At 36.3% G+C, this 24,403-nt stretch overlaps 1 protein-coding gene across 3 annotated transcripts; it reads left to right on the forward strand.

Moving 5' to 3' along the window:
- Positions 1-962: 962 nt before the first annotated feature.
- On the forward strand, positions 963-22,038 carry josd2 (Josephin domain containing 2; the record flags this gene model as incomplete). Of its 3 annotated transcripts, NM_200151.3 has the most annotated exon segments (7): positions 963-1,134; positions 1,225-1,316; positions 3,015-3,269; positions 3,407-3,535; positions 14,410-14,535; positions 16,426-16,620; positions 21,223-22,038. In NM_200151.3, coding segments are annotated over 4 exon segments (555 nt in total). In that variant the 3' UTR covers positions 21,335-22,038.
- Between the last annotated feature and the right edge of the window lie 2,365 nt (positions 22,039-24,403).

A 24,403-nucleotide genomic window follows, 5' to 3' on the forward strand; every position in this document is an offset into this window, starting at 1 on the left:
ATATTTTTTTCTTAATTTGTAAGTAAGTTTTACAGTAAAAAAATCTAGTTGGAAACACTTGTTTTGTTAACAAAACTACCGGAGGTCTATCATATTATGGAGGATGAAACCTGCAAAAATAAATTACACAAATGTTGGGGGAATAAGAAAATGCATGTTGACCTGAGGAAAAGTACGGAACTTTCTGTTTAGCATTTTCTCATTCCCCCAACACTCATGTAATTTATTTAATTGTTTTCTGCCCACACTATTATTTATTTAAATATTTATTTATGCATGAAATTGAGGATTTATATATACATTTATTTATTTGAATCTTTATTTACAAATTTATTTTATATTTGCATATTATTTATTGATTAATTTGGCTGAAAGACAGAGAAAATATGACTCCATTTCAAATATGAAATATGAAACACTCAACAAATATGTATTTACACGTTTACATAAGTAAAAAATCAGTTTAATGGGCTCAATTCTGTTTACAAATTTCTCTCTTTCTCTGTGTGTATACACACAAAACTTTAGGTTTTTGAGATGAACATATACTTACTACTGTAATGAAGACATTTCCCCTGACATTTATGTTGTCATAAATATTGTTACTGGTTCTGTTGCCAGTGCTGTATTTTGCAGGCTATATACGTTTAAAGAGTGTATAGTAGCATTCCTTTATGTCAAATGTCTCTGAATTACTGTTTATATGTAAGCTGCAATGTATGGACCATGTAAAATCCTTTCACGCATCGCTCATCCGTAAATGCTGTTGTGACAATAAAGTGAGTTGAGTTGGGTTGAATGTAAAACAGCCAATAGTATATGGATGCAGCCTTTATGATGGAAGCTGAGATTGCATCCCTCAGCGATGCAGTGTCAGACACTCCACTTAAATGTAACGAGTGACGTCACTGTGATGGTAGGGTTAGGGGTGGGGTTCGGTGAGCCTATTAAAAAGCTTTGGATTTTATTCATTAATAAATTAATTTTGTTGTTATAAGGAAAACGGAAATGCCTTGCCATGAAATGAAAGAAATGAATTGTTGAAATGCAGCTGGATATAATTGGAAAAAAAACTCAAACAATAATAATGTTGCAGTATTTCAAGACGGCCGCCAGAGAGCATTCAAAGGCTAAGTATGCTGGATCATTTACTAAATATCAGTATTTAGAATCCATTAGTTAATGCCTAATCATTTAGCTTCTTTAAAATTGTTGTTGCCATAGAAGCATTCTGACAGAATCAGTTATTTGCCTTTTTTAAAAAAAGAACATCTTACAATCCACTCATCCTGTGGTCATCTGTAGATGCATTGTCTGTAAGTTTATCATCTGTTTGTGTTTATATTCTATCTCAGATATTATTGGTATGCATATATAACTATTTATGTACATCTTTTACATAGTTTCACTCAGTTTCAACATACTCAATGTGGCATGGAATAAAGCAGCATTCTTCCACAATCTCACGTGTTGGAAAGAGTTTATCTGTCTGTCTAACTTTGGGGAGAACACTAAGGCTACACATTGTTCTGAGATTATTGCTGCTCTGTTTTTTTAGTCTTCTATATGTTCTGTTTTTAGCAGTTAAAAAGCATGTGTCCACAATATAATAAGTTTATATTGGACAACATATGTCTAACAATACACAAAGTAATACAAATAGAAAGAAAATGAGTGAAATTATATATTAAAAAACATGCCTCTTTTCTGATCTAGTAATAATAGTCTATTTATGCAATAATATTAATAATAATCACCATCATCATCATCATCATCATCATCATCATCATCAGTATAACAAAAACAATAACAACAACAATCTGCTGCGTAAAACATATGCTGGATAAGTTAGTGGTTAATTCCGATGTGGAGACCCCTGATTAATAAAGGGGCTAAGCCAAAAAGAAAATGAATGATTGAATTAATAATAATAATAATAATAATAATAATAATAATAATAATAACAAAATCTGCTTAAAAACAACTACACCAATCTGTTAATATGTTTTTGTGATTGTTGTTTTTGTTGTTTTTGTTCTCATTATTGTGTTCTGTTTTTTTGGTATTTCTTATTAAAATTGAAATATAAAAAGCATGATGATCAATATGTAAAATGTAATTTATTTTCTATTAATAATAATAATAATAATAATAATAATAATAATAATAATAATAATAATAATAGTTTTCAATAGCATTTGTACAATTATTTAAAAATGTTTTGTTCACTGTAATATGGAATAAAATATGCAAAGATATATACATAAAAAAATTTTTTAAAGCTCCAACATATATAATATTAATCTATTATTATTATTATTATTATTAGTAGTAGTAGTAGTAGTAGTAGCAGTGGCTACTACAACTAATAATAATATTAATAAAACATTAATGTTTTTGACATTTATACAGTTTATTAGCACACAGTTTACAGTAATGTCTAAAACTGAAAAAAAGGGTTTGAGAGTTTTTATTTTGATCCCTGGATGACTTTTATATATTTGTATCCTCCATTGCAATTTGATTATTTAGTTAAGTTTCGTTTAGTTTCGTTTAGTTTAGTTTATTTGTTTACAGGGTCAATGCACATTAATAAACATTACTGTAAAATGTGCCAGAATTAGCCAAGAATGTGTAGACCCCTTACGAAATGTTAAAGAGTCACACCCAAAATAGAAGCACAGCATTAAACATGAAATAAACTTTCATATATAAAATACAGTTAAAGTAAAAAAGACAAGAACAGACTGATGGCAGCAGAGGAGGACAAAAAGCCAAAGACAACAGTACAAATGTGTCAAGAATACAGTACTAATGCTGACAATGCTGATTTGCCAATAACCAATTTTTAACATGAGATTGAAAAGAACGGAAAGTGAGTGATCTTCTAATTGTTGGTGGGATGGAGTTCCAATCCTTAGCAGCTTCCACTTTCACACAAGATCATTTTTTATGTAATTTTATATTTTATTTATTCGTTTATTATTCTTTATTATATTTTTTTGTAAAATGAGGGTCCCCCTATGGAGCGGCCGTGTGAACTGCAGCATGATCGCACGGGGCGTTCCCTCAACGCGACAACAACACAACTTCCGGCTGATCCTCACGGACAAGAAACAGGCGGCGTTCCCCTTTCACAGACCGCAACAGATTTCGTTAATAACAGCTTAATATTGTATGTTTAATGGACCAGTAAAGATCAGTTTCGCGGTACGTGTCAGGAGCATCAGTGAATAAATCGTTGCACTGCGGATTCAGTCTTCCAGAAGGTGAGATGATGATGTTTACGATGATGATGATGATGTATCCAGTCATGTGCTGTCAGCTTACGGGAACGCGAGTACATAACGTGTTTTTGGCCGTAATTACATGTTAATGGACGGTCTGAATGTGTTTGTGATGGCAGGGTGAGCATGAGCGAGGGCGAGGTGTTTCATGAGAAGCAGAGACTGGAGCTGTGCGCCATCCATGCCTTGAACAACGTGCTTCAGGAGAGAGTTTTCACTAAAGAGACCGCCGATGACATCTGCAAGCGGTGAGCGCGCGCGCGTGCACACGACTACAGTAACTTAACTGAAAGAGGTCATGGCATGGATTTTGTAAAATCATTGTAACATTTAAATTGAAGGTCACTTCTACTGTTAATATCATGTTTACACACACCACGCAAAATTATGTGTAAACAATTGAAGAGTTCAGATGCAAAACCCTCTAAATAAGGGGTCACCAATCTCGTTCCTGGAGGTCCGGTGGCCTGCAGGGTTTAACTCCAACTTGCCTCAACACACCTGCCTGGGTGTTTCAAGTATACCTAGTAAGACCTTGATTAGCTTGTTAAGGTGTGTTTGATTAGGGTTGGAGGTAAAATCTGCAGGACACCGGCCCTCCAGGAACAAGTTTGCTGATCCCTGCTCTAAATCCATCAGACCTCTTTTTTTTTTTTGTAAATGAACATTTTCCACCCGGCTTCTGATTGGGTTCAGAAGTTTCATTTATTGATAACGATAGGGTTATTAGCTAGTAAATGCAATATCTTTTTTTTCCAAAATGTCACTTTACACATTTCAAAATTTGTTTTTTTTAGCAAGGTCAATTTTCTTTTGCATCAAAACTAGCTAAATCCACCAGTGTTTTTTTTAGCAAAATACCCTAAATCCACCGATTGAGACAACACAGTGAAGGTAGTTGAAAATCACTAAAAATGCAATTAGAAATAATTTTACCAAACATAAAACACATAGAATTAAAATATATAAATCTGTCAAGTAAGTTGCGGTTCATTGCGCTGTGGAAACCCCTGATAAACCAGGGACAGAGCAAAAGGAAAATGAATGAATGAATGAAATCTGTCAAGTAAGAGCATTAATCAGTAACATTAACACTGACATTAATTAAATCATAACAATCTGTTGTCATTTCTGATATTTGGGATTTAGATTTAATGTAGATAGAGCAATGTAAACATTGGAAAATAAGCTTGTTAGGTTGAAATAATGTAGTGTAAAAACATTATGAAACATCAATATCTGTGCATTGTCCGTTAATATAAAACGCTGATCAGACATAAAGGTAATATAAAATGTTATATATTTAAAAAAAATAGCTTACATTAGCAGCTAAAACACAAGGTAGGTCTACTAGGCAAAAAGGGGACGTCTCTCAAACTATTTTAGAAACTGTCATTAATTCATTCTCACCATTCTTGGGGTCTTGGTCTCTTGTTTATCTTCATAGCATGCATGTGGGATAAAAGAATGGTAACGTATAGTAAATCTGACTTATTTAAAGTAGCGTTGCTGTGCAAAAACACGTTATGAATGCATGCTATTCTTCCGACTGTACATCATTTTTTTGAGTTTTGAGGTAAGGGACATTTTCATTTGCCATTCATTGACAGTCAGGACAGCCTCATCCAGTTCATCAAACTCCGTCTTTTAAAATCAAAATCGAAAGCGGAATAAAACGCTCTCCTCATAAAAGCCGGCGTATCAACGAGCCATTACTTAAAAACAAATGATTCGATTTGCGCCTTCTGATTGGTTCTTGGTATATAGCGGCTTTTGCTGTAAAGGCAATTGGCGTTTAGCGGCTTTTACCAACAAACTGTTATGATTTGATGATTGGAAGCAAATCTGTTTGTTGATGGTGTAGTGCATGCCTAAAGCATTCACTCAATGTCATTCTCATTTTTGGCAAAAGTGGCGTTTTGTGGTTTTGCATCTGAACTCTACTGACTACTGATTTTGTCAAAATTTTATGGTAGATATATGATAGACCCTTTGGGCTCCTTTCCACTGAGCAGTATGGTTTAGTACAGTATGTTACACATTTATTTCCATTTCCACTGATTGAAGTATCAAAATAGCGAACTGTACCACATCACTTTGTTGGGGCCCTTTTGTTAGGTTATCTAGCACAAGAGTACGGTACTAAAAGGAGGAGCTAGACTCGCAACAGAACGCGACAATCCATGGATATATACACTAGATATGACATATGGACCCTGAGCATGCGTCAATAGCGTCGCCACATTTGTACAGTGCTCCTAGGACAAATGTCATTCAACCGCACTAGTCAGGACTAAAGCCAATGGGAAGATGTTGGACTTTATCGCTGTGTACGGGTGTAGTAACGAGCAAACAAACAAAACAAACTGACCAAAGACTCCCGATCATAGATATACTGTATGTATATATGTGTATATATCTCCGGCTCTGGATGGCCAGTCCTCCATTGCACCTTGGCGCTGCATTCATTTCAAAGGAGCACTACCCTGTACTAAAATGACGGCTCTATTGACACAACATCTAATGTCGGTAGGCGACATGTAAACATCTATGGCGACAATCTACTATAGCACAGGAAAATACACAGTCAAAGCACAACACCTTAAAAGGGTGGTCCACTACAATATCATATTTTAAACTTTAGTTGATGTGTAACAGATGTTTGAGCTGGGCGATTTGGCAAAAAAAAATCTAGGTTTTTTTATAAAGTTTGACCGATTTTCGATTTCGATTTTATTTTTTTTTATTGTGTAACTAGTCTTCTCAAAACATTATAACAACATGGCTGAAGTTACATTCTCTTTAAAAGTAACTTGAAAAACCATCTGGTTAATGAACATTATATTTTTAATAGCCATGCCATACAAAAATTGGTCAAGGTGTAAATAAATGTAAAACAAATTCATGAGTTAAATAGCGTTGCTGAAGATTTGAATAAGAAATCTTTGTGCAAATATTGCACTTGCAGGAATACAGAGGTATTTTTTGCAAGTTTTGCTGAGTCTAGGAAAGATTGGCTGTCAGCTCGGCTTTGACTTTGTCTTCTGATTGAATGACAGGTTGTAATGCTGCTGCCTTTTTCTTAAAAAGATACAGTGGAAGAAAAGGACCGAACATGGAAACTGTAAAGCCTAATTTAACCCAATGTGTGAAGTTGTGGACGTATAGCAGGAGCAAATACAAGCACCAGATGTGTGTCTAATATAAAATTATATTTATATATATATATATATATATATATATATATATATATATATATATATATATATATATATATATATATATAAATATATATATATAAAATCTATTTTTCTTTGCCCCCTTTTAAATACCGATCATTTGATGCGCTTCACTCAACTCTCTGTATTATGCTGCCTGATGTGTCTGGTTTCAACTAGGTCCGCTAAATGATGTCATGGGGGCGGGTACTTTCATTTTCACTGCTACTGGCCCTCACCTCTGCTCGTGTTCAAACCAAAAGATCGGCGTGGTTTTTCACATGGCAGGCTTTTACATCCTTCATACATGTTGAGATCGAGTTTATCGACTTGATGAGGGAATATGTCTTGACAATCCACACAGACGTGACTCAACAAGTAAAATCCTACATGACTTCACGCTTTAACAGGCAGTCAAACATGTCGCACACCAGAAGTGCCACGACACGGCGCGCACATGACAGTTTTATCACAGACAGTTTTATCACACACCAAACGCGCACATTGCATGATATTTAAAATGAAACTAATCAGATGGCTTTCTGTGGCACGGCTGAAATATGACCTGCGTCCTGAATCGTGGCTGGGCGGCGCCGGTGTGTGTATAGAACCTGTTTAGAATTCTAAAATCCATGGCGCTGCATGGTGCTGCGTGGCACGTCGCCGAGAGGCGCTTCTCGTGTGCTTCCTGCTTCTTACAGAGAGTGAACCAAAGTGCATTGGTGCCATTATAATGTATTAAATATATATATTTTTTAAAAATCGCGATTTCTCGATTTGATTCAAAATTAAATCGTCTTAAAATGTAAATTCGAATTGATCGAAAAAATCGGAAAAATCGCCCAGCCATAATAGATGTGTAAACATAAACAACATCTCTGAATGTAAAACGCTCAAAGTTTAATGCAAAGGGAGACCTTGGTTTTTACAAAGTTAGCAAAGCCTACAATTAACAAACTTTGGGGACTACAAAAAAATACTTCCGGGCCTTGTGAGATCACAAACGTACTTTTACTGCGCACACACACTGCTAATGGCTGTGGCCAGAGGTGATGTATTGTTAAAGCAGAGGGAGAAAATGCCGTCCTGCTATTTCCACAGAGCTCCTTCTGTTTCTGTATTTGAGCTTTACAGGACACGACACAAAGACAGAAGTGCTTACAGTTCAATATTAATTATGTTCCATAGAATTATAAAATACATAGTAAGCATGATTTGACAAAACACCACCTGAATCTCTCCCAGTTCAGTGCTGAATTCCGTTAAAATCTCCTCAAAGAAGGAGCAGCTCCAACAAGCAGAAGCTGTGAACTCTGAGCCACAACCTGTAAGTGTTTTTTATTTGTTAAAATTGATCATGACATGCACAGTGTCTAGCCTTAATGGTATGCTGTAGCAAAGATGTGAACAATAGAAAATGCTGTTTGGCACCGCTAAGGATTTAGCTACAAATACATATTTATCAGTCAAAATGCTGTACACACACACACTTACACTCACTTTTCACTCTTCACCAGCATGTGCAGTAACTCTCTATAGGCAAGTTTTCCTGCGTTTTACATCTCAGATTATGAAGTCGCAAAAGATATGTGAACGATTCATATTACTTACACAGGCATATTCTGAATATATGTGAAAGTCGTCGTGTAACACGTTGAGTTAAAAAAATACAGGAGAGCTCACCTAACTCATGTAGCAGCAGAAATCAATCACGGATCACACAGGTTGCATCCCACATCATGTGTTTTATTCTTCTATCAGCGGTGTCCCTGTATATTACAGAAAATAACTTAATCCGAGCATCAGAGAAAAATAAAAATAAACATTGATCCCGTGCACTTGCGCTTTTCGTGTTACACGCGTCTACAGGCAGTTCACATACACACACACACACACACACACACACACAAATAAAGACACACACACACACACACACACACACATATAGACACGCACACAATGGCAAACTCTCTTAAAGGAGCCGCACCCCATTTTCACTCGTTACAGACACTAGTCAGATTTTATTTTAGAGAGCGGGCATGAGATTGACTGACTGTTTACCAAAAAGCGCGTGCTTCTACTGGCGTGGCGTGGAGCCGATCCGCGAATCACAGCACATTATGACACATGACCAATCAGAGTCACTTGAGGGCAGGCCTTTCAGAGGAACTAGGAAATAATATATGTTTTCTTGTTAGCTGAGTAGCTGTATATAATCAAAGTAATGTAATGTAATGTAATGTAACTTGGATCATGCGACGGCTGCCAAAGGACAACGACGCCAGTGCGCTCACCACACACCAGCTATTGGTGGAGTGGAGAGACAGTGATACAGTCAATTCGGTGGAAGTGAAAGTGAGATTTATAAAAAAGAACGTGATTTCCTTCAAGTGAATATTCACAGCTAGTGTTTCTTCCCATACTGATGAACTTCTGGTGAACGGTTAATGTGACTTGTTTTCAATTTTATCTGATTTAAATATTAAAATTAAAATAAAATCAGTTAAATAGACTTAAGCGTTATTTATTTGTTCAAGCATAAGTCGTTTAGGATCAGCAGGCAAATCTATTGAAAATACTGGGTTAAAATACATTTGCATATTTTAAAGACATTTTAATTTAATGCAGTGTTTCTTGTACATTGTGAGACCCACTTTATACCCTATGTCAATCAGACAGTGAAGATCATAGATTTTAAAGAAAACAGACATTAAACACAGCGATTTTATAACGGCATACAGTTCACTGGAAGCATTTGACCTAGATTACTGAAAAACTAAAAGTCCTTCTGCATACTTCTGCATATACCCTATACTGTAAAGCAGTGGTTACCAAACTTGTTCCTGGAGGGCCGGTGTCCTGGAAATTTTAGCTCCAACCTTAATCAAACACACCTGAACAAGCTAATCAAGGTCTTACTTGGTATACTTGAAACATCCAGGCAGGTGTGTTGAGGCAAGTTGGAGCTAAATCCTGCAGGGACACTGGCCCTCCAGGACCAAGATTGGTGCCCCCTGCTGTAAAGGAAAAAACTTGTTCCACGTAACGAACGATAAGCATGATATGTGAACAGAACAGAACCAATGGCTTTCTGTTTGTTCTGTTGTACACGACGCCACCATGTTACGGTTCTATTGGCAATGGAAACACAAGCCTGATCAGGGTGATCCATACTCAATCAAACTACTGTACTGAACCCCACCCCTCAGTGGACACTAGGCATTTTACAATTCTATGAGGCTGTGGGGTCTTTAAAAGCCTCTCAGGTAATGGACACTGTTTGGATCGGCTCACATCATTGCATAGGAAACAATACCAACATCCCCTCGCTATTGCACATGATAGCAAGTGAAAGACAGCATACATATAAAAAATGTCATTCAAAGACAAAGCATTGTTAAATTATTAACTTGCATATTTGAATGCAGTGGCTCTCAGATCCAGTACAGCTGATGGCTTTATGCGTCCCAAATGACATACTACACACTATGGATTTAAACACTCAATCATATTGTGTAGTATTGTGAGTTTAGTGTCTTTCTAAATGTAACACCATTTTTTTTTACTAAATGGAAATTCGTACCATTCATACCATTCATACAATACAAATCACAAAGAGAAAGATATAAAATTAGAGCTAAAACAAACAATTCTCACTGATAAAATGCCAAATCAAAAAGGCAAGTTTTCAACCTAGATTTAAAAACAGACAGATGTGATATAAATAAAATACAGGGGCAGAGCATTCCACTATCTAGGACCAGCTACAGCAAAAGCACTGTCATCCCTGAATTTCAGCCTTGACTTATGCCGAGTTCAGACTGCATGATTTTCAAAGTAGACTATCTGGGCTTGCGTTTCGTCGCTGCTTTGTTTACACTGCAAGATGGTTCGGCGACATGGACATTCACATTGCACGACTTTACTATAGGGAGAATCGCCGACAACTTCGTCCAAACTACGTCTCACAGCCAAAAACACGTAGTATATCTTTTTTTATTAACTACATAATGAGAAAGAAGCCTTTAATGGGGTAGAAAATGTACATATTTGCTCACCTGGGTTTAAAGGGAATTAGCCATTTCTCCTTAACGTTGATAATAAACTAATTTCTTTCTGTATGAAATGTCAAACAGACACGGTCCTGCTCCTGAGTCTTGTCAAACCTCCACTAGTTTTCCCTCCATTTCGTGGGTCCAAATAAACAGAAAAAGAGCGCTTTTAACTTCTCCCTCAGCCTCCCCCTGGCCTGCAGCAGGTATACACACACGCACACGCAAGTGAAAGCTGCTCTCTCATTGGCTGTAGGCGATCGCTGATGTTACTTTCAGTCAAAACTCAATTCACACGGCATGATTTGAATCGCCGACAGCTCCAGATATTTAGCATGCCAAATATCTCACAGGCATCGGCGACTCATCGGCGATTCTCTCAGATCGCATCTTTGATCGTTCATACTGTGTGATTGTCACTCATGTGCACGAGCAGCGATTTGCCTGTGATTTCAGGCATTTGTCGGCGATTTCTCAAAACCTGTCGGCGAGCCAAAATCGGGGCTAAAATCACGCAGTCTGAACTAGGCATTAGGAATGTATAATAGTCTCTGGTTTGATGACTGAAGAGATCGACCAGGCTGATGTTCAGTCAACAGGTCTGACAGATATGAAGGTGTCAAACCATTTAGTGATTTAAAGAGAAAGAGAAGAATTTAAAAAGTGGCATGATAGTGCACAGGCAACCAGTGCAAAAAGCATTGCTGCATCCCAATCAGCATAATATTCGTTCTAAATAGTATTTGAAAATAGAAATAGTATGACCCAAATCGTAGTATGTTGAAAAGAGGATGTCAAAGGCTTCCCGGATGGTTTACTATTTCCGGTCAAAATTTTAGGTGTAGAACCATCCATACTCTAACCGCTAATATTGCCCACAGTACATAGTTAGTTGGACGTGAATTCAATGAGAACTACAAACGCAGGTAAAAAGTGTAAACAAACTACAAACATGATGGACTCGCGAGATCAACCTTTAAGTAGAGAGGCTTCGGTAAAGATGTTTGTATGATGGCTCTATTTTGACGGTCCATGCGCGAAACTGAAATCGCAGGGCGCAAACGCATTCAGGGCATGTCAGAATCCATATTTGCTAATTTAAGGATGGGAAAATCCACTTTGGGTCGTAGCGCATGGTCTAAAAGGGTTTAGTTTATTTTCTTAATGAGTTATAGGTGTATTTTGAGAATAAACCAATCAGAGTCTTATCTCCCATTCCCTTTAAGAGCCAGCTGAGTCACGCCATAAGAGCATTTGCTATTTACATGACGGTGGAAGTGGAAAAGCTGAGCATTTCACAAGCAAACAGTTAACAGTTTTTTTTTTAAACAAAAAACAGCTAAACAGAGCATCTACAGCTCAAGAATGAGAGATAATCGATCTACTTTCACTTTCGCTCTCGTGGATAGGGAAACCTTTATGCACAGACATTATTAGCCTATAAATAATTAATTTTGTTTGTAAGCGCAAATATTTGTTTCAAAACTATATATAAATTCAGTTCTAATTTCCAGCAAACGAATAAATGAACAAAAAAACCGAAGTGTGTTCAAAAACCTGAGTTATAACCTAATACACATGCTGTGCCCCATCATGGTCTAAAACCTGACAGGTGGGCAAATCTAAGCTTGTTTTTAATAAAACAAATATAAATATCGATATAATAAATAATACTGCTAATAATAATAACATTATACAAAAGCAAATTGTTATGAATGAACTGAAAAAGCCTCCTGAGATGAAGAAGACATAAAAGCAGTGATTTTTCAAATTTATTTAGGCTAAAAAATAATATGTTTTGTAATATTTTAATTCTTTATATTTATATCCTATATATATTCTTTTTATATCCTATATATCCTTAATATTTTAATTTTTTCATATGTAAAGATATTTGCGTATTGCTCTACATCTTGTGTGTAGGCTATTAAGCAGTGTGTAAGCGAGGCGCAACTCTGCGCCGGAGTTTAGACCGGGTTTGTTTTGGTCTAATGAAAAATCTATTATAGTTTCTCAAAATAGCAACGCACCAGCAGTGCGCCTCAGAACGCCTTCCTTTTTAGACCAGAACGCCTATGGGCGCAAATATATGCGCAAATACATTTGCTATTTAAACAGCGCGGTGCAAAACTGCAAAACGACTCTTGCATCAAGCTAAAACTAGCAAATAACATTTGCGCCGCGCTGCATTGCGCTGGGTATATGATAGGGCCCAATATGTGCAATATATATTATTATAAAATAATAAGTTTGGGAACATTGATACAGCCACAATCTTCTTATGATACAAACACAGATTGAATAGATCTGATCATGTAAATGTTTGTACAAACCATACTGCACATTTTCATTAATTTAACAATAACTTATAAAAATAGCTTCCAGTGAACTTATTTCTGCTGCCCAGTTTGAAAGATATTTTTTCAGCTTAAAACTGGATAAAAAATGCATCAAAAAGCTGTGTGTGAGAAATTAACACTTTAGACAATCAATCTTTAGCAGCTGGTCAGTTAACCATATTTTTTCCTATGTTTCTGCTCTCAGCTGTTTCTAGCATTTGCTGATGGTAAAAAATAAATAACTGAAGTGACCTTTAATTAGTATTTTGCACTTTAAAAATAAATATTCTGTTTATTTAAGATATTTTTCAGGATCTTAATATTTATTCTTTAATTCTTTTAATATATTGTTATGTTAAGGTTCACATTTATGAAACCAATAGTTAATAAGTTGGTTTTTATTTCCATATTTGCTGACTTTTGTTCCCAGTTTGATCTAGCTGTTCATACATTCCACTCAACGAAATAGGTAAAAGTAAAGTATTCATGATTTGTGCTGATATCGGATTTATATTGGTATTGGTTCGTACTAAAGGCTGCAATATCGGTATCGTATAGGAAGTTTAAATTTTGTATCGGGACACCTTAATCTACTATACATTTTCTTACCATAAAAAATTATCATAGAAGCTAGAATGGTGTAAAACTCAAACAATCAAATTAAATCTACTAAGATCCTACAAAAGTCCATGCCAGTGGGCCGAGCCTGAATTCTGAAGGTGGAGTATATGCAAATCAACCAATGTGACATAATGTCACTTTATTGGCAATTGAGTCATTATTACAGCTTGATTTAATGAATGTTTGGTTAATAATAAGTAGGATGTTTGAAGTGTTGAAACTTGCAGGATTAGAAACAAAGAGCTGTTATATGTAGAATGATCAAGACACATTTTAATTCTCATGTCATTGCTTCTCTCACTGTTGTTCTATATTCTCCAAACTAGGGCTGCACAATATATATCATTTCAGCATCGTTATTGCAATGTACGTATTCGCAATAGTCACATCGCAAGATATGCAATGTTGACTCTGAACTACAGTTGACCCGGAGATACAGAAATGTATTTAATTACTGTATTAACACAGAATCTATATGATTTATACAAAATAGATTTTCTCACTTAGAATTTGTATCTTGTTTCTAGTCTGAATATCTACTTTTCAAAGCAAAAACGAGACTATTTTGCTTACCCCACTGGCTGTTTAAAGGAAAAACTTTTAATTTAGACCTATTTGTTCTGAAGTTAAAAACAAAACAATATTGTTACTTGCTCTAAGAATGTTTAGATGTTTACCTAAAAAACGAGACAAAACAAAGTAAGAAAAGCTTTTTTGCATTTTGATTATTTAATTTCTGTACCTAAATCCTGTTAGACCCCCCAGGAAACTTTTTGTGAAACTGTATTCATATCACTATATTTATCACAGAAAAATAAAATATTGCAATATCAGATTTTGTCCAATATCGTGCAGCTTTACTCTAAACCAAAGATGTGCTTGTTCCTTGCAGACTTGCCCCGCAGTGTGTAATGAATCCACACCGCTCAGTGCTGGGCACGGGAAACTATGATGTCAATGTCATCATGGCAGCTTTGCAGAGTCGAGGACTCGCTGCTGTCTGGTGGGACAAGCGCAGGTGAGTGTGAAAACGCTTCATTTATTTATTTTTGCTAAACCCAAAAGAAGATATTTTGAAGAATGACAGAAAATGATGGCCATTGACATTCATAGTAGTAAACAAATACTATGGAAATCAATATTAGCTTTTCCATTTATGGCACTGTACTGTTGTCTCACTTTAGTTTACTATTGTTCGGTTTTCATTTCCACTGCAGTTTATTACCACTTAATGTGGGTGGGGGGTGAGAGGGGGGAAAGATTATTACTGTAATTGCTCTGCCTTTACCGTCTACCAATGAGAGGAACATCTGGACCTCTTCTACTGACACTGATGCTGCCATTTCAGCCATCTTTTTCTTGTGGTGGGATAAACAGGAGCCTCACAGTAGGGCTGTGGGATTTGGGGAAAACATCTAATTGTGATTTTTTTTTTTTTGTTTGTTTATTTATTTATTTTTGTCAAATTTTGCTTTTTGATTTACGATTTAATTCAAGCTTCAAGCTGATTTCAATTTAATTCAAGCTTCAGCTCAAATAATCTGTAAGCCGTGGCAACAATTCTGCAATAGCTCTTAAAAATGACCTGTTTTTGTTCGGTGTCTGTGACTTTGAAACCAAAATATTCCCATAAAACAACTGCTGTTTTTCTTTGATATTAATTCGTCCATGAATGCAGATGCCACAATCCCACTTGTCAGCGACTTCCTGTTTGTTTTCTTTTTTTTGTGAGCGTAGTTCAGCTGCCCAATTCTGATTGGGCAGAACAAAAGTGTGCTAACTCAGTTGGCTATTTGTAAAGCCTCGGTTAGATCACACGATTTTGGCCCGATTTCGGCGCAATTTCCTTGACGTAGGGTGTCATGGGGAGTTGTAAATAGCAAATGGATAATGTGACGCAAGATTCAATCATTTCTTTTAGTGTAATGTGGCATAGTTCACGACAACTAATACCATGTCTGCAATGCTCGCAGAAAGCATAGCATGTTTATTTTCTGAAGCATAGCGGACTGGTTTCGAAGCACATCACCTCAGATGTTATTCGTTATTCTTCTTTACATATATACATATAAATATTTTATACTGCAGCCTCTTGCGATTTAACTAATCGCAACGTTTCAAATTGCAATTTGATTTCGATTAATTGCACAGCCCTACCTCACAGCAAGAAGATCACTGGTTTGAATCCCAGCTGTACCGGGTTGCCTTTCTCTGTGGAGTTTGCATGTTCTTCCCATGTGGTTTTTGATAAAGCAGGGACTTAGCCGAAGTAAAGTGAGTAAGGGTATAAAGACAGGTTAGTCTTGTGTTTTGTGAACCAACTGCTGTCTTTTTAAATGTAGTGTTTGTTTTTGTTTGTTTTATAACAAATCCAGTGATGCTGGTAGTGACGATTCTCATGGACATATCTTGTGCGCATTTGCAATATGGGGATGTGGAAAGCCTTTTGAAGGCAAGCTTGAAATTATTAGCCTGAATAGCATAATAGCTAGTGCTAATTCTGCCTCTATTGGAGACCAAAAGCCACAATGTGATTGGTTCAGATGTGCTTCACATTACCAAGTTAGCATTTTGGGCTTCACAATGATAGGTAATACAGACATTTTCACCCCTCCATAGTAAGAAAACCTTTGTATATGGCATGTTTTAGTAATGGTGTGGCTCACTTGGAACCTCACACGAAGTGGTACTAAAAGAGTAAAACAGTTAAAAACAGTACACAGTGGAAAAGCCCCTAAAAGTGAGGATAACCAAAACAAACCATGCCGTACCATTCAGTAGAAAAGTACCTGAAGCCTATCGGTTGCAAACATTCTTCAAAATATCTTCTTTTGTTATTTCCAGGAAAAAAGAACATCAAACAAGTCTTTTTTTTAACTTCTCTTGAACTTTCTCCATTTATGTGTAGGTCAGTACAGAATTTGTGCCTGGACAAAATTCAGGGCTTCATTTTGAATGTCCCGTCAAGGGTGTCACTGGGAATTGTGTCTCTCCCACTGAGACGGAGACACTGGCTGGCGGTACGAGAGGTTCACGGACACTTCTATAACCTAGACTCCAAATTAAAAGGGCCTGCCTGTATAGGTGGAGAAACAGAACTCAGGTGAGACTTTCAATAATATAATTGTTTTAATATATTTTATTAATTTATTTTTAAATGAAAAACTATGAACATACTGATGATTTTCTGCACTTCTGTACTCTGTTTTCCCACTGTAAGATGGAGTACATAATACCTATGTACTGTCATATGTCAAATGTGTAATTGAAATGTCAAAGAACAGATAATTCAATAAGAACATTAGCAGGACTGTACAATGGCAGGTGCTTCAGGAAACAGCAGACATACAGTCCAGACAGATTACATGATCTTATGCACCCCGTTTACCCTTCATAAAGAGGACATATTATCTAAGACTGCTGATGTGTCTGAAATGACTTTTATCTTTAATCTGTATAAAAGGGGCTAAACATATTTAGTTGAAGTCAGAATTATTAGCCCCCTTTGAATTTATTATTATTTTTTAATATTTCTCAAATTATGTTTTACTGAGCAAGGAAATTTTCACAGTATGTCTGATAATATTTTGTCTTCTGTAGAAAGTCTTATTTGTTTTATTTTGGCTAGAAAAAAATCAATTTTTAATTTTTTAAAAAACATTTTAAGGTCAAAATTATTAGCCCCTTTACGCTATTCGATAGTCTACAGAACAAACCATTGTTACACAATAAATTGCATAATTACCCTAACTTGTATAGTTAACCTAATTAACCTAGTTAAACCTTTAAATGTCACTTTAAGCTATATAGAAGTGTCTGAAAGTATCTAGTCAAATATTATTAACTGTCATCATGGCAAAGATGAAATAAATCAGCTATTAGGATGAGTTATTAAAACTTATGTTTAGAAATGTGTTGAAAACAAAATCTCTCTGTTAAACAGAAATTGGGGTAAAAATAAACAGGACGGCTAATAATTCAGAGGGGCTAATAATTCTGACTTCAACTGTACGTGGGTGTGCTAAGAAAATAACCATTATTCATGATGTCAGTTAGCCTACTACTTCATTAAAGGTGTAGTTATTTAATAAAAGCAGCTATGGTAAACATTGAAAAAGTATAGTTATATTTTATTTAGGGCTATATATTTATTTATTGGTCAAAGAATAAGCATATTCACAAAATAGACTATTGACTATGATTCTACAATTGCAGGTACATTTGGCATTTCAAATATTTAGGGGAAAGCACTGTTTATAAACGGCAATTCCCTCCAGAATCTCACTGAAAGGATATCCTATTAAGGATTTACATGGTTTTGAATAAGTCAGTGCTTAGCCAAACAGAGATTGTTATAATTACTTTTTTTTTTTTTGCTTTTAGGGAACAAATTATTTCTGTATAGTATTGTTTGTGTGCTCTGTTATAGACAAATTAGGTAATGTGTAGAAGTAACAATGAAGAATGAAATGAGTTAAAACCTTGTTTAAAGAAAATTGCTTTCTGTTTCTTACATTTCAACACTTCAAACCATGATGACATTTCACTTGTGGATACACGCACATACACAGAGAATGAGAAAGAAACACAAGCTCTCTTAATCTGACTGATACATGACTGTCAAATCTGTTACATAATGTCAACACTGTTACCTTAAATGGGTAACAGTAACAGAACTTACAGCAAAAAACACTTATACACTGTACACAAAACTGTAATTCTTTAGCCCAAAAGTCTACTAGCTTGCATAAATACTTTGGGCACATGGCACTAACTAAACCAGGATAAAAAAAAAAAAATTTGATTAATGTGGGATCTGTGTCATTTTGAAACTGTGTTAACAGTTTTGGCAGTTTACAAAATAACTCTACTTGTAAGGTCTTTTTTAATTAAATATTTTCTCTGAGTCTACACACACACCTTTCGTTGCTTATCATCTTATCAACGAGAGGTAATTGACATCTTGTGATCTATGAAAATAAATAACACATTTTATAAATAATGTAAAATCTAACAATTGTTTATAAAACGCTAAAAAAAAAAAAAGATGACTTTGCACACAAAGCCTACCTGCAATTATAAAATCACCCTTAAGTGACCACAAGACATTGTCAAAAACCTTTCACAAGCAATGGTAAAAGACAATTTTTATAGGCAATAAATAATGACACAAATAAATGTGGTTTAAGGAGCAAAAACTTTTCATTTAAATACTCTCCTGCCATAAAATCTGACCAGGAAACTCATGTAAATGCATGTTCAGGAAGGTCAATATGTGCATAAAAAGCTGTGTCCATTTCTTTTTCACACTATTCTTCATTGCGCATGTTTGGTAAATACCGACAGGACAAAAAGCACGTAAAAAAACTGTGTGTAAATCCGACCCATAATTTATCTTGTTTTGAAGCTAGGGATGAAGTTAAACACAACAGGGTAAATTTGAATCTGTAAGTGGATAAAATTAATTTGAACATAGTATATGTTGGAATTTTTTGTAATATGAGTATATTTTATCATTTAAAGAGGTTATGCCCTCTTATTATAAAATAATGACTTATTATAAAATAAGTCACTGATGTCCCCAGTGTGTGTTTGTAAAGTTTCAGCTAAAAATACCACACAAATAATGTTATATTACTCTTTGAAACTGCCCCTTTTAGGCTTTGATCCTAATTGTGACATTGGGTAACTGTCACTTTAAATTCAAATGAGATTTTGCTCTTTTTCAAAAGAGGGCGGAGCTACAGATGCCTGTGTCAGCATAGTGGCAGATTCAAACACATCGAATGCCAATAGAGTGTAGGAACTATGACGTCACCTTGTAAATCGGCTGCTAGCATAAACCTGGTTCCCTTGATAAAATCCCCATAGGATTTTTCCATTGGCTTTTCGAAGATTGCAAATAATAAGCTCTGTGTTCAAACATTGTTCATTACTTTTTGTCCAGCCGGATAATCCTCACATGAAAATACAACTTTTATTAGTTGGGGCTCGCCTGTGACATCAGCACCACCCTGCGGCAGAGAACTTTTCAAGCTTTTTTTCAGAAATATGGTCTATGACAAAGATTTACCCTTTCACTTTATTTCATCATAATCCACACTATATATTATCAACAAATAAATAAGTGTATCCCTCAGTAAAAGACAACAAAAATGAGGTGTAAGGGGACAAGTCTGTCAAATGCCTACAAGTTCCATTATAGACAAAGAACAACATTAAATATTCTTTTTTTTTTTTTGTCACGAAGTACAGCGAAAAGCAGCACATACAGTCACATCTGCTATACATTTTAAGGAGTGTAAATATTGCAGTTATGAAAGAGTTAAATGTGTTCAGATGAAGAAAAAACATGAAAAATCACTTGATCACGTTAAAATGACAGTTAATGCGATCTAAAATGCGATATGATTATTTAAATGATGTGCACGCTTTCGGTTTTATTTTCACTGTTAAGTGCGGTTCATATTTCTTGTGCGACTCCCAAACAATCGCTCTGTGAAACAAACTGAATGTTATTTACAGCTCAATTACCTGTTATTCACAGCCTATGTAGGTTCTGTTCACTTATTCACAGGCGAGCGCCCGCCCACTCTGAGGTAACCGCTCACGTCACTGGCGATTTCGCAGCTGCGAATACATTAATACACGAAGACAGAAATGGCATTTTTGGGTGAATTATACCTTATTAATACAGTATGTGACACTTTTTACACTGTTTGGAGATGTTCACGTTGCTGAGCATTGTATGTAAAAGAACAGGAAGATTTGTATGGCAGTCTTTGCATCTCTACTTAACGTAAAAAAAAATATGATTGTCAGAATCGTAGAAATGCTGGATTAAGATTGTCGAGAGGGTCGAATCAACGTCACGATCTTTTTTTGATTAATCGTGCAGCTCTAGCATAAGAGGTAACAAGGAATAGAACACAGCCAGGAATTATGCATCAAACCACAGCTCTAGAGGTGTAGTTGCAAGCGTACAAGTTTGCGATGCAGTTTGTGAATGTTCGTTGGAACGACGGATTTGGGAAATGCCAAATCAACAAACTAAGTTTATAAACAGCGGAACTTGCGACCTTGGTTAGCTAACGATGGTTTTCGTAAACGCACTCCAATTCAGCTCGATGATGTATAATGTCTCCGACACCGCCTGTAGTCCCATTTAGCAACTTGATAGCTACTGTCTTTTTAAACAAGCGTAACCGATAAAAATAAAATAAAACTCAAGAGTGAGATGTAACTGATGTGTTTTATGTCGTAGAATAAAACGTGAATAGGTGGTAGCCATGAACTGTATTTAAGCGATTTAATTGAAATCCCATTCAAAAAACCCATTGACTTTGGGACAAGAAAACCGGGACTCCTATAATGCTAACTTGCTTTCGGGTTTTTGCAAATAAATTGACATCATACTTCCTCCACTCTATGGGGGAAAGATCATCACTAATGGGCGGGGCTTTCTCCCTCTGATGACATGTACAATGGTAGAATGTCAATCAAACTGTTTCCGCAGACTGTTTTCATAATGTACGATTATTTATTTAATAAAATTTTACTATTAGCGGCTGGCTATATTCACATTCCGTCACAACACAACTGCTTATAAAAGCCATTTTTGCACAATAGGTCCTCTTTAATTTCATTTTTTGGTGTATGTATTATCAAATGATAATAAAAAACAACTTTTCCTCCTCAATTTCAGGTCATTTCTTACTGAACAGCTCTCTCAGGATGTAGCAGAGATGCTCCTCGTCGTCCAAAAGGAAGTGGACGAAGATGGAACATGGCTGAAGCCTGACGACACCAGGAAGTGATGTAACTGAACATTCTCTCTCTCTCTTTCTCTGTCAGTGTGGATTAAATACTGAAAGAGAAACCCTGGAGGCGCAGCAAGATCACATCCACAACCACACACACACATGCAAAGGGAAGTCCTAGTGTTTTCTCAAAACGAAGGATTGACGTCGCTCTCCTCTTTTTTTTCTCTTTCTCTCCTCTCTCAGGAACTCCATCTCTCACTTTATCTCTATCTATGCACTCCACTGCTGAAGTAGATCAAAGATTCGTCTGTCTTTTGTTACAACTATGCACAGAAATGGTACTTTAGAGTCTCGTTCATTGCCTTTTTAGACGTCCGTGTGCAGATCTTTTACTATGCAGAAACACAAGAGGCAAGAGACGGAAGCTCTGTCTCTCGCTCGCGTCCTTTTCTTTTGCAAACCGCCTCATCGACGTCGAGCGAACAAATGAGAAGATTCCTGTTATTTATTTGAATTTCTACTCTGTAGTGTAGCGAATGTTGGAAATCGTCCTCACTGATTACTAATGTTTGTCGATTGTTAATGTCGGTTTTGGTGTCAGAGCTGGGTTTTGTTATTATATAAATGGTATTTAATCAAGACGTTGACTGCGTCAGTTGGATTTTGTTGAGGGAAGGGCGGAGGGGGAATTTAAGCCCGATGGGGTAAATATGACACTATAAGTGGACAAAATTAATAAAATGAATATGAATACAGTACATGTGGGATTCATTTTGTTTGTTTGTTTATTTTGTTTATTCTTTTTTGTATTGTTATTCTTTTTTTCCCAGATATAATTGTAGGGGTAACCCAGTGGCTCCGTGGTTAGCACTGTCACCTCACAGCAAGAATGTCGCTGGTTCGAGTCCCAGTTGGGTCAGTTGACATTTCTGTGTGGAGTTTGGCCATCTTTAAAATGCCTCTCGGCAGTATGCTCAGGCATTCTGTCTGAATGGGGAGACATCAAATTCTCCAAAACCGCTTGCCAAGCGTACGATTGAATTTCATATTTGGAATCACCAATGCAATTAAACTACATCTGTCTCTTTAGTTTCATTATTAAACGTTCAAATCATACAAAACCTGCAGAAACTCACATCTAGTCCGAGCCCCTCCTCTGAAGTATCGTCAGTCTGTAGGGATCGATGATTGGCTCCTGTACTTGAAGGCGGGCTTTTTTTTGCCGTAAAGTGATCGACAATTGGCTTCTTTACTTGAAGGAGGGCTTTAGTGGCCATATAATGATTGACGATTGGCTTCTCTACTAGAAGGCGGACTTTATTCCCCATATAGTGTTCAACGATTGGCTTATCTACTAGAAGGAGGGCTTTAGTCGTCATATAATGATCGACGATTGAAGGCAGGCTTTAGTCGCCATATAATAATCAACAATTGGCTTCTCTACTAGAAGGAGGGCTTTAGTCGCCATATAGTCAACGATGATTGGCTTTTCTATTAGAAGGCAGGTTTTATTTGCCATATAGTGATTGACGATTGGCTTCTTCTACTAGAAGGTAGGCTTTATTCGCCATATAGTCAACGATGATTGGATTTTTTTATTAAAAGGTGGGCTTTATTCGCCATATAGTGATCTACGATTGGCTTCTCTATTAGAAGGCGGGCTTTATTTGCCATATAGTGATCAACGATTGGCTTCTCTACTAGAAGGCCGGCTTTATTTGCCATATAGTGGTTGATGAATGCCTTCTCCACTAGAAGGCGGGCTTTATTCGCCATGTAGTGATAGACAATTGGCTTCTCTAATAAAAGGTAGGCTTTAGTCGCCATATAGTCAACGACGATTGGCTTTTCTATTAGAAGGCAGGTTTTATTTGCCATATAGTGATTGACGATTGGCTTCTTCTACTAGAAGGTAGGCTTTATTCGCCATATAGTCAACGATGATTGGATTTTTTTATTAAAAGGTGGGCTTTATTCGCCATATAGTGATCTACGATTGGCTTCTCTATTAGAAGGCGGGCTTTATTTGCCATATAGTGATCAACGATTGGCTTCTCTACTAGAAGGCCGGCTTTATTTGCCATATAGTGGTTGATGAATGCCTTCTCCACTAGAAGGCGGGCTTTATTCGCCATGTAGTGATCGACAATTGGCTTCTCTACTAGAAGGCGGGCTTTATTCGCCATGTAGTGATAGACAATTGGCTTCTCTAATAAAAGGTAGGCTTTGTTCGCCATGTAGTGATCGACAATTGGCTTCTCTACTAGAAGGCGGTCTTTATTCGCCATGTAGTGATCGACAATTGGCTTCTCTAATAAAAGGTGGGCTTTGTTCGCCATGTAGTGATAGACAATTGGCTTCTCTAATAAAAGGTAGGCTTTATTCGCCATGTAGTGATCGACAATTGGCTTCTCTACTAGAAGGCGGGCTTTATTCGCCATGTAGTGATCGACAATTGGCTTCTCTAATAAAAGGTGGGCTTTGTTCGCCATGTAGTGATCGACAATTGGCTTCTCTAATAAAAGGTGGGCTTTGTTCGCCATGTAGTGATCGACAATTGGCTTCTCTACTAGAAGGCGGGCTTTATTCGCCATATAGTGATCGACAATGGCTTCTCTAATAAAAGGTGGGCTTTGTTCGCCATACAGGGGTTGACGAATGCCTTCTTTACTAGAAGGCAGACTTTATTTGCCATATAATGATCGACGATTAGCTCCTGTACTAGAATGCGGGCTTTCTTCGCCAAATTGACTGTTACACATTTACAGAACAAACCATCTTTAGGCAATAACTTGTATAATTACCCTGACCTGCCTAGTTAACCTAATTAACCTAGTTAAGGCTTTAAATGTCACTTTAAGTTGTAAAGAAGTGTCTTAAAAAATATCTAATCAATTATTATTTACTGTCATCATGACAAAGATAAAATAAATCAGTTATTACAAATGAGTTATTAAAACTTTAAAGTTATAAATGTGTTGAAAACAAACTGCTCTCCGTCAAACAGAAATTGGTCTTTATAATTCAGGGGGTCTAACAATTCTTCAACTGTAGGTGAATTGAACAAACTAAATTGTCGTGTGTGTGTGTGTGTGTGTGTGTGTGTGTGTGTGTGTGTGTGTG

Source organism: Danio rerio, chromosome 16 (genome assembly GCF_052040795.2).
Source record: "Danio rerio strain M-AB ecotype USA chromosome 16, GRCz13ab, whole genome shotgun sequence".
NCBI classification, from domain to species: domain Eukaryota; kingdom Metazoa; phylum Chordata; class Actinopteri; order Cypriniformes; family Danionidae; genus Danio; species Danio rerio.